Source organism: Nannobrachium achirus, assembly GCF_963921795.1.
Source record: "Nannobrachium achirus genome assembly, chromosome: 20".
In the NCBI taxonomy this organism is placed as follows: Eukaryota; Metazoa; Chordata; class Actinopteri; order Myctophiformes; family Myctophidae; genus Nannobrachium; species Nannobrachium achirus.
In genome coordinates this window covers 15,874,520-15,886,644 of record NC_137827.1, presented here as the reverse complement: position 1 = coordinate 15,886,644, position 12,125 = coordinate 15,874,520, and the positions used below count along the sequence as shown (strand labels likewise).

Genomic DNA, 12,125 nt, shown 5'->3' with positions numbered 1-12,125 from the left:
TCAAAGAAAAGGTCCTTTTTCACTTAACTGGAGCTCAGTTAGTCTGTTCTTGAGAGACTACCATGTCAGTGGTTCTCAAACCTTTTCATGTGAAGGACCCCCAAAATTACATGTATTTGGCAATGGACCCCAATCTCAAAATATTTAGTTCCAGGGACCACCCAGAAGCGAAATTTGAGTTACAAACGTTCGCTTTGAAAACACACATATTCAAAGATTTGCACACATTTTCACGACTTTTTCAAAAAATAGCCGATCTACAAGCTCGCAGCGCGGCACTCGATGCCGCGCTGCGAGCTTGTATATCTGCTATTTTTTCACTGGTTAAAGCATTCAATAATTCTAGGCCTAAATGGGTTAAATGACCATGTTGGAACAACAGCAGGCCATGAGTTAACCGTGTGCAGTCTTATTACCCTCTCTGGCAGTGTACTCGTTGTCCTCGATGAGTCTGGCCAGTCCAAAGTCAGCAATCTTACAGAAGAGCTCACTGTTCACCAGCACATTGGCAGCTCGCAGATCTCTATGAATGTAATGTCTACTCTCAATGAAGGCCATGCCGTCAGCCACCTGCAAGGCAAGGCACACCACACAGTTATGTGTATTACACGTCAACAACATAGCGCTTTACATAAAACATAAAGGGCTCTATTATGATCCAGGTCTTATGCCTTATGCCTTAACTTCTTTGCCTTTTTTTACTATTTTGAAAAACATTTTTAAATACTTCAAATGCTGATCTACATCTGAACGTTGTGAGCTTGCAGATCAGCTATTTGAAATATTAAAAAAAGTATGTCTATATAGTAATAAAAGGCAAAGAAGTTAAGGCATAAGGCATAAGACCTGGATCATAATAGAGCCCAAAGAGTACTAAGACCAAACGGCAAAAAGAAAAGAAAACACATTATTTATTTAAAGACATTTTGTAGTATAATTAAAATGAACAATAAAGAATATAGAATGAAACAACTTTCATTCCACAAAGAAGTTCTTTAAATAAATAATAATAATAATTTTCTATTGTTTTAACTCTTTGATGATTAAAGAGTTAAAAGAATTGAAAATTAGGAAAAATAAAACAGATAAAAGAATGAAAATGAAGTTGCGGTGCAACACAGGAAATGAATCAGAACTCTCAATAAAATGCTGTGTGTGTGTGTGTGTGTGTGTGTGTGTGTGTGTGTGTGTGTGTGTGTGTGTGTGTGTGTGTGTGTGTGTGTGTGTGTGTGTGTGTGTGTGTGTGTGTGTGTGTGTGTGTGTGTGTGTGTGTGTGTGTGCACGCGCACGGCTTATCCGCACATCAACGTGCCTGCCTCAAAGCAAAGCAAAAGGATCCCAAACTCTAAACTCCTCCCATATGATCTTTGCAAGCGAAGAACCAGCTATCGTGTGTGTGTGTGTGGTGCATGTGCGAGTGCATACCCGTACACACACACGCGCGTGCGTGTGTGTGTGTGTGTTTGCGTGACGTGTGTTTGCTGTGCATGATTGATTTAGGTGTAGGTTTTTGTATTTGTGTGTGTTGGATAGACAAATGAACCAGGGTGGTTCCCACTTCCCCAGGTCAGAGCTCTGCTCCTCACCTCTCTGCTCCACCCAGGTCAAACAACCATCCATGCCTTCCAAAGGCTGTAGTTACCTAACCACCAGGCTCCCCGAGCTGGCAGATGATTCCTCTGACTGACTGCCTGTGTCTGACTTAATGACTACTTGACTCATTTCCCAACATGCATTTTTTTTTCCTTGTGAGAGAAATCGAAACAAAAATTATAGTCTCTCCGGATGTGTGAGGTAAGGACATTTTTGTGTGAAACTCACCGCCCCTCTATTTGGCAGCCTGAACCCAAAGGTCCTTGTGTCTCTCTCTGTGTCTCATAGTGTATATGTGTGAATATAATGTGTGTTGTTGCGTCACTAGGACATGGTTCAGACATAAGAATCTCTCAGATAGACGTCACAGGGCCACAGGTCCTTGGCAGAAAGCTGAGATTTGTGTGTGCATGCGCACGCACAAGAGCGTGTGTGTAGTTAGCGAGACCTTTAACCCTTTCTGTCACACACCACTCAGGAACCTGACGTTTGCTAAGGTGTTGGGTATCATAGATCCTACCAACAGGATCATCTGCTGTGGGTGACCATAGCTGAGTGGTTAGGGAGCCTGCCTGGGAACCAGTTCCCCTGGTTATCCCCGGTTCGATTCCTGGTCAGGCAGCAATGTGTCAATGTGTCCCTGAGCAAGACCTTAACCCATAATTGCTCCCCGAGCGCCGTATATGGCTGCTCACTGCTCCTAGTTGTTATAGGATGGGTAAAATGCAGAGAATAAATTTCACGTATGTGCAAATGTACTGTGACAAACAAGTCCCGAAGGCGTGGGGCCATATTCTATTCTATATTCTATATTCCATCTACCAAATGAGAAGGACATTTTCCTTTTCCTCTGTCAGGCGTCTTCAATGTTTTCAGGCCAAGGACCCCCACAATCTTTTCATAGATTCCATAGTTTCATTGTTTGACAGCACACTCATCAGTGTATTTTGGATTCATGGCAATTTGTGTTTTCAGATATTTAACCACTTGAACCGTCAATACTTGGTAAACTTGACCTTTCACTCTGTACTTGGTCTGCCCTTTTTGCCCTCTACACCAAACCTCTTTGCCGAAAATAGCAGATCTACAAGCTCACAAGCGTGCAGCGTCGTGAGCTTGTAGATCTGCTTTTTTTGGCTAAAGTTCTCAGGATATGGACACTAGGGTTCAAGTGCATGCATATAAAAAAGGAGAAAAAAGGTTTCTATCACACAAAGATTTGGAGGACCTCCTGTAGTAACTCTGAGGACCCCCTAGGGGTCCCAGACCCCCCGTTGAAGACCCTTGATCTACCAAATGAGAAGGACATTTTCCTTTTCCACTATGTCTATGCAACTACATGTCAATATAAATGTTCAAGTTTGTCTGGGTATAAGTGTACACACATGATGCAACTCTCCTGGCTACAACAAGTCTGAGCAGTGTATAGTAGCAGACATGCTTCCACTGTCAAGAAGAGTCATTGCTCATTTACATTCTGAGGCTAATCAGGTTATCGAGGCACGCGCTAACTGGCATTACTTTGTTACGAATGTTTTTCTGACTGATTCTTGTTTGCTTTCTCCTGATATCTTTCCTGTAAACGCGTTTGCAGGCTCTGCCTTTTTTTGGCAGGGGCGTCACAAGGGGTAGAAAAGTGGGACTGAGTTACTAGGGCCCAAGGTGGTGGAGGGGCCTTAATTATTTTATACTTTAGCTATTGAAAAATAGCAGATATACAAGCTCACAGCGTGGCACCGAGTGCCGCGCTGCGAGCTTGTAGATCTGCTATTTTTGAAAAGTCGTGAAAATGTGTGCAAATCTTTGAATATATGTATTTGTTAAGCGAACATTTGTAACTCAAATTTTGCTTCTGGGGGGTCCCTGGAACTCAATATATTGAGATGGGGTTCCGTGGCCAAATACATAAAATTTTTGGGGTCCTTCACATGAAAAGGTTTGAGCTCCACTGACTGACATAGAAACATAGGTTTAAAAAGAAAAAAAAGATTTTCATGATTTTTCAAAAATAGCAAATCTACAAGCTTGCAAGCGCGTGAGCTTGTATATCTGCTATTTTTCAATAGTTAAAGCACAGGGGCCCCGCAGTGAATCCTTGTACCCAGGGCCTAGAATTTGGTGTGACGCCCCTGTTTTTTGGGGTACGCTTTGAGGTCTCTGAGAATCTTTCGCTGATGTTTGGCCTTGCTTCATTCTAAATTGCATCCTGTTAGGGTTTTGTTTTCTATTTATATCAAGGCATATTACGAGTTAAAGTTCTGTCTCCCCGAGGCATTACATTACATTAGTAACCTAATCGGATGTTGGCATAATTAGATATTCCTGGTATAACAGATAATCGGACTAAGGCTGAACTTTGAGAACTTAAGACCTGAGGCCGATTCTACAAATGCCTTCGAAATCAGTAGCTCTCAAACCTTTTCGGAATTCAAACATTTTCACGATTTTTCAAAAATGTAAAAAAAGAATGGCCCAGACAGCTGGTCTAGCCGGCTGAGCACCTAGTCTGTTAATCCAGCCTGACCGCGTTTGTGTGTTCAAGTAGCAGATGTACAAGCTTGCACTGAGGGGCCTTTTCTACCAAAAGAACCTTGGTTCAAGAACCAGTGCCATTCAACTTTCTTGTTACCTTGGTTCGTTCTTGCGAACCGGCTGCGAACCGGCTTGCGTTTCCACCAGATTGAACCAGAGGAACCAAGGATTTTGTGGTTCCCGTTCCGAAGCAACTTTTACGGTTCGGAACCAACTCGGTTCTCGGTGGAAAAGCTCACCATCTCCCATAGCCAGGAGAAAGTACCTGAACCTGGAAAAAGCGCCCAAAGCGACGCGCTGTGAGCTTGTAAATGCTATTTTTTAATATCCAATGCTATGATCTAAAATGACGAAGATGCTTTCCCAGTTTTAATGGGTCGTTAACCCTATGTTCAGGAGTCGCACTCAATAGACCAGGACATTTCAGAATAGAAACAATAAAAGCAATGTCATGCAATGATTACTATTTCAGATTTCTTCAGGGATATCTATTACATCTTTTGTACGTCATGCTGGCATAGACATAACATTTCTCCACTATCACATCATATGGTGCCCACAAAAAAGAAAATAATTAAACAAAAACACTTTTGGCCATATTTAGACAACTGTGACTGTTGATGTTTAACAGCAGGGCGTCCCATATCATGGAATTTGTCTAGGCTTTTGTCACTTCATCCTGGTCTAGAAAAGGAAGATTGGATGGCAACCATGTGTGTAATTACATAAAACAATGTATTTTGGTTGGTTTGAAGTGTTTGTTTACACGTTGGTATGCTGTGGTGTCAGCTAAGCCTTATTTCCATTGGTACTGTTTGGTGTTGATGTCAACCACTTTCAACTTGGCATCCGTGTAAACCAAATCATCATGACATTCACCACATACAAAAGTGTATTTCCGGGTAGATAAATGTCGCATTGGAGCAGTATTATGCATTAACCATATATATGGAAGAACAGGACTCTTGATAGTGATAGTGTTATTGACTTTTAGAAATATATTATTTGTTCTAAATATCCACAGGTTGACAAGCTTGTAGATCTTGTAGAGCTTGTAGATCGGCTATTTTCAATATTGTGGTGTGGCACCGTTATAGGAAGAACTATAAAATAGTGCTTAAGACTTAAGACTGGCTGAGGCTGAACATATTGTAAGCCTCATTACAATAATGATTGCATGATTTCCTGTACATTTCCTATAAACACCTCGCTGTGTGAACAGGAAGTGATCCGTTTTATACAGCAGATTGTTCTCACCAAGTCATCTGATTGGACAAGAGGCATTCCATGCTCCAGGTGGTCTAATAACTAACGGTTGCTGGTTATCTAAATGATCTCCATTCATAAGAATCACACTTGCCATCAAAGCGACAGACTCTCATTTCACTGGTTGCACAATAAATGGACAGAATGAATTGTTCGTCTGTTGTTAAGAATCTGCACCAGGTTTGACCTTATAAGCTCATTGAGTTGAGTGTGCCTAGCCTTTTGAAGTACTTGCACAATAAATGGAAACATAAATGTACATGACACAAAGTAGCTGGCCTGTGTTAACCCTCTAGCAAGCTGGTGTGCAGGACAATGTTTTTGTGATGCGTGGCAACACACTCTTTGTGTTGCTTGGCAACAGTCCAGTCAGTGTCAGCTGCAGAACTACTTGCGTTATCAGATAAATAAATAGGGATGGAGCTCGATACACAAGCCTGTTAGATACTCGATAACGAATGTATTGAGTACTCGTATTAATATGCTGTTATCGAGCATATAGCGTCCCATGACTGAGGCGACTGAAGACAAGAGGCGATCAAGAATTATTTTTACAGTACTATTCCTATTAAGACTAAGCCAACACTTATTGCACATTAATGAATGGTTGTTTTAATGATAGGCAAAATATATGTTTTACTTTTGTTAATTGTCATCTTCATAGATGGTGGTCAGCCACAAACTCATAGTCACAACAACTGGCCAATAATAAAATATACCAGTTCTGGTCAGAATTTGTCATCTCATATCTTTCCACAAAATATTAGAAAATGCTCAATAGTGGGCTCGATAAAAGCCTGGCTCAATAAGCAGGATCAATAAGGTGCTCATTATCAATAAGAATGAACAAGCTCCATCCCTACTAATAAATGGTGTTTCTAGAACAGTTGGATAAAAGCAATCTGATTATCTTGTGGCCTCGTGCCTCAGACCACATCATAGCCATGAGGTGGAGATTACGTTGTCTTCCCCGCTGTGTGTCCCTGTGTGTGTGCGTGTCCACAACTAATCTCAGACACCGCTGGACTGATCGCCATCAAACTTTGCCTCCCAGAAGGCCAATGAAGCACCTCGACTCTTAATCTAGTCGGCCGCATGGTGGCGTTATAACAGGCTACTTTACCTTTTAATTGTAACTCTTGAACCCCGTTCAACCCATAAGAAACAGTAGCATACAACACAATATACAGGTAAAGATAATACACAGAATCTTCGAATACATCGATACTTCACATGTCAGTGAGGCAAAACTCCTGCTTAAGTGTATTTTGTCCTTCTCATTTCAAAGTTCTGTATACAGTAGATAGCATTATTGTGAAATGGTGTTTGAGGGAATGATCATCAGAGGCGATGCGTGTGATAGCTCTGTTCATGTCAGAGAGGTTTGGTGTGTGAATACCAGTAATAGCTGAGCTGGTAAGTTTGTCTTTGTTGGTGATGGTCAATAAGATGAAGAGACATACATGTACACAGTATGAAAGATGTACAGAGATGAAAGTACAAGTATACAGAGTGGATCACGTACCTGTGAGGACATGTCTATAAGTGGGTGGATGGACAACATGCCGCCCTCTGTAGTTTTCAGGAAGTCCACTAAGCTGCCTGCAAGACAATAACTTTACATTATTATACATTTTTTAATCTTGAAGTCATCTTTTAGTGGTCCCATCCAGCTCGATGTCTGCGGGAAGCGCATGTAAACACATTAACGTCCGGCGTTTCTTTCTTCTATTCACAGTATTTGATCACAGACATCCTGAGCTGTTTGTTATCAAGTGGAGAGTTTTATTAAATCATAAAAAAAAAGCCCAGTGAGTCATCCTATCAAAAATGAATAATGCTGCAAAACCACGCACGCTTTGTTCAGAAGCCTAATCATAATTTCCTTATTTAAAAGGAAGAAGACAAAAAAAACACCCTTATACATAAATAGATGGCGATAGACCAGAATAGCTGTTGAACCTGCGAGGGACATAACATTAACAGGAAGTGTGCTGAGCATCAGTCAAGATGATGGCATGGCCTCTGACAACGAGGCCAGTAAGGCCACGGTTCCGGAGGCTCTGTGTCAGCCTTTTGATTAGGACAGAACAATACCTCCGGACCAGGGACATGCTGGGCCCCTGATTCAGCCCGGGAAAAAGAGTTGGAGAGGCCCTCATTGCGCGTTATAGAGAGAGATCTCTCTCTATAACGCTGCTGCTACTCAAAGATTTGGCATTTCAGATCATGACAAGTGACAAGCCAGTTTCGTTGTCATCGGGTGGAAACCTTGTATTGCCAAAACCGTTTGTTTTGTATTTATCATTTTAAAAATGATTTAAACTAGTGAAAACAGCCGATCTACAAGCACACAACGCCTCGCACCGCGAGGCGTTGTGTGCTTGTAGATCGGCTGTTTTCACTACTTTTGTGCAAACAGTTACATTTTTACTTTTGTGCAAACGGTTTAATTCTTTCCTAATGGCCGGCCTGGACCGTTCGGGAGTTGTCCCGCTTTTCCAATGGCCAGCACGTCCCTGCTCCGGACCCCACGGCCCACGCGCTCCGGCCAGAGGAAACACTTTAAGAAAAGAGGAATGGCCGTGTGGCAGGCCAGAAGGACGTTTCTTAACTCCTCTCTGCCTCGGACTCAGGAAGCTCTCGTTTGAAGTTTCGAGAGTCAAAGACAAGGGCGTCACAAGTGGGGGGAAAAGTGGGACTGAGTTAAGCCCTTTGCACACAGGACAGTTGCGTTTTTTTCGTTTGCGGCATGAATAAAACGCATTGGATTTGGTGTGCAAGGCTGTGCGGAATCGGCGCTGCGGATCCAAAAAGGAGTCTTAAAAGGAGTGATGAGTTTTTTACCGCATGCGACAAGACGCACGAATCGAACTGGGTTCGATCGAGAAAAAAAACACACGGCGGCAGCCACTCGTCGCACGGCTAATTCGGAGCCGGTGTGCATGAGGTCATAGAGAATCATTGTTTTCTTTTCAAAAAAATGATATTGTCCGTTTTATCCATGCGGTTAAACGCGCCTGTGTGCAAAGGGCTTTACTAGGGCCCAAGGTGGAGGGGCCTTAGTTATGTTAATAATGAAAAAAACATCACAAGGATGCAACTGGGACGTATCATCAGTGATGTAGCCTGGGGTCGACGGGTGTTTCGGGTCTCGCAACATCATACACCCTTGCCCAGGTGACCCAGCCGGGGTTGATCAAGTCCCGACTTACGTCCCAGTAGCTATCCACGATCAGTCCTATTAGGGAAAGACAGGGTCACTCAATGTGCTGCACCGGAACTACTCTGCCGGGATTGGGGGTACTATTCTGGCGCGTGGAAGAACTAGGCTCTATGGGTTGACTCCTGGCCGGGCTCCTCCTACGTCTCACCAGGTCCTCTCCTGCTCTCACCAGGTTCAGAACCTGTGCGTTGCACCAGACCCCAATCCAAACATTCCATTCAGCTGCTGCAGTTGAATGGCCCTCCTAAAGGCCTCACCGTGGATTTGTTGGGCTTCTTCCTCACTTATATAGTATAATATAATAGCTTATACTTAAGCTATTGAAAAATAGCAGATATACAAGCTCACGCGCGCTTGTAGATCTGCTATTTTTGAAAAGTCGTGAAAATGTGTGCAAATCTTTGAATATATGTATTTTTTACTGGGGGGTCCCTGGAACTAAATGTTTTGAGATGGGGGTCCGTGGCCAAATACCTATCATTTTGGGGGTCCTTCACATGAAAAAGTTGGAGCACCACTGACATAGAAACATGGGTTTTTAAAAAAAACCTTTAAGGATTTGAATTATTCAAAGACTTGGACAAAGTCTCAAGATTTCTCAAAAATAGCAGATCTACAAGCTCGCAGCGCGGCACTCGGTGCCGCGCTGTGAGCTTGTATATCTGCTATTTTTCAATAGTTAAAGCACAAAATCAATGCACCCAGGGCCCATAATTTGGTGCGACACCCCTGGTCAAAGAAGCAGCAACAGGCCTTTGTCAAGGTCATGGGAGGAAGCCAGGATGCCACCACGCCCGTTATGTTCCATCTTTATTGTCTCCGGGAAATAAAAAACGGAGAGACATGGGGACGATGGGAACCTCCGAGCCATCCTTTCTCCTGACAACAGAGGACACGATTGTGTCCCCGTCCACACGTGGATCGCAGACAAAGGGACGGCTTCATGTTGAGCCACTGGTGGTTTTACTGGTCTCTTCACAGATCGGCAATACAAAGAGAAGCTATTCACTGTTGTCGCCTCACAGTATCTCCCCCATGTACTTTGTTCTTTGCGATGTAAAAGGAAACATGGTCCCTTAAGGGTTAATCTGAAATCGATATACAGTAGAATCGTCAGCGTAGTGTGTCTGACTTATGCTTGGATGCCTTTTATATAAGGTCTGGATGTAGGGATGCGCGATTCTAAATGGGACAACGTTATGTATGTGTGCACCTGTTGCGATTGTCCTATTTTATTGGTCTTGTTTGTGACCTGCTCCAACCCTTTCAAAGATGAAGTTGAAGGAGGGAAACAACAATGTGGTGAATGGCAGAACAACCTGACCTCTTTGAAGCTACATTTTTATTGTTGTGTATGAGTGATGGGTAGAATTTGCTGGGGGGAACCCATGCCTCTGCCTTTGATATCCCCCATCAGGTAATTAATTTTTAATGTTGTTCTATCACTTTCTTGGTGGGAAATGTAGACGTCTATGTTTAATATGTGCAGTATTACCATTTTGTTTAAAATGTATGTTAACTACATACAGTACACCCTGGAATCCGTATTTTTCGGAATTCGTCCAAAATATTTAAAAAAAAAATCACACCTCGTGTGAAGTGAGCGGTGCTATTTATGAGTTATTTTCATTAAGCGTCACGCGAAGCTTGGCCAATGTGACCCTGGGCGTACAACAAACGTTGTGCCAAGATGGAGGCCAGATGTAGGCCACACTTCAGAGCCCGAGCATTTTTAGGGGCCCACCCCGGACAAAGCCAGATGTTAGAGCTTAGCTCCTTCCAGGACGACTGCTAAAAAATGTCAACAACAAAAACAAAAACATTTTGATTAGAAAATAGTGAAAATAGCGTAGTATATACAAGCTCACAGCGCGTCCTGCTGTGATGCTAGTTGTACGAAGAAGTACAGTATTCATGGGTTCAATTTGTAGTCTTACAGCGGCCATGTTGAGGACCAACACAGGTGTTTCACTTGTCTGATTGGCATAGAATTAATGTTCTACATCAATCAGAACACCTGTGTTGGTCCTCAGTATGGCCGCTGTAGGACTACAAATTGAACCCATGAATACAGGGCTCCAGTGTTAAAGACACACATTGAACTGCATGTGTCGCTGTACACACGTCCATGTGTCATGCAGACCCTGGAAGAGAGCCAGGCATCATTTGTGCGCGACGGGCAGTCTCAGTGAACAATGAGTGGGTGAATAACACACTCCTATTTTAACACCCCTGCCGCGATAGTGGAGACTTCCCCTCCGTGAGTCACCATTAGAGACCTGTCTGGGAGGAAAACAAGCGAAAGTTCAAGTTTACTTTGAAACCTTTAGAGCGCAGACGAGGGAGTGCAAGAGGCCGAGGCTGAAAATAGCCTCCCATAGGGGAGGCGACTCCAGCGGAGGGGCATGTTTTTGAGAGGCCCTGGCAAGCATCCAGACTGGCTCCCTATTTCTCTTTGTTTACACAATAATTACATTGTCCAAATAATGACGGATAATGAACACGTAGCCCTATCCCTCAAGTCTATCCTGTATAGCAAATATAGAATCCAAACGGGAGTGAAAGCAGATCCAGGATCAAAAGGTGTTTGAATGATTTTACAGAGTCACTAGAGTGGAGATTGCATGTGAAAAGACTTATTATGAGTCACGACCAGACAGAGGCAGAACACAAGCGGGCAGGTAAACACCCTGCGCCTTTTTGTTTCAGAATCACTCCCAGATCCAGCTTTCTGATAACGGGTCAACATGTTTGATCCTGAAAAGGCTATGACATCAGGCTGACTGTTAAGCGTGTGTGTGTGTGTGTGTGTGTGTGTGTGTGTGTGTGTGTGTGTGTCGTCCCCAGGTGCAAGAGCTTACCTGGACCACACTGTCTTTGGTTTTCAGGTCTTATAGTAAGAGAGAGTCACCACTGGAGACGGGCTCAGACATATTTTGAAATGATTCAGTCCCATCTCGGAGGAAAGGCTTTGACTGCGAGTGGATTAGTCTCGGCTGAGCTATGAGTAATCATCCATATGACAGAAGTCCCCAGGGGCCACGTATTCCTTAGCCTTTTGTAAAAAACTGCCAATACTCTCAATGACATCTAGGATTTCACCTTCATTATAGGGTTGCAGGCATTTATGAATTATTCGGTGCTTGGGTTACTGTACCTGTCGACCATGTGTAAATCATTACAATACATAGAAATGCTGACCGGAGGCTGTGTATACGCAGTACGCACCGTTCTCCATGTACTCTGTGATGATGTAGATGGGTTCCTGTGTGACCACGGCGAACAGGCGGACGAGACAGCGATGCTGCAGGTTCTTCATCATGTTGGCTTCGGCCAGGAAGGCTTCCACGGACATGGTGCCGATCTTCAGGTTCTTAATGGCCACCTTCCTGTCGTTGTTGTACACACCTACAGGATGAAGATGCGTTTGGATATTAACACTGGGTGGCTCGGCCTCGGATTTCACTGATATAGGATATACTGTATATTAAAAAGAAATCTAACCCAT

At 43.3% G+C, this 12,125-nt stretch overlaps 2 protein-coding genes across 2 annotated transcripts in view; both read right to left on the bottom strand.

The window, feature by feature from the left end:
• fam167b (family with sequence similarity 167 member B) overlaps positions 1-12,125 on the bottom strand; it is a gene marked incomplete at its 5' end in the record, with an annotated part of 214,550 nt that overhangs the window by 166,224 nt on the left and 36,201 nt on the right. The window lies entirely within an intron of this gene.
• The window catches only part of lck (LCK proto-oncogene, Src family tyrosine kinase), a 32,464-nt gene that overhangs the window by 4,116 nt on the left and 16,223 nt on the right, over positions 1-12,125 (bottom strand). The window contains exons 9-11 of the mRNA XM_080750035.1: positions 11,842-12,025; positions 6,917-6,989; positions 417-570 (exon numbers count right to left, since the gene is read on the bottom strand). Coding sequence (XP_080606161.1) covers positions 417-570; positions 6,917-6,989; positions 11,842-12,025 — 411 coding nt within the window. The remainder of the gene's footprint in view (positions 1-416; positions 571-6,916; positions 6,990-11,841; positions 12,026-12,125) is intronic.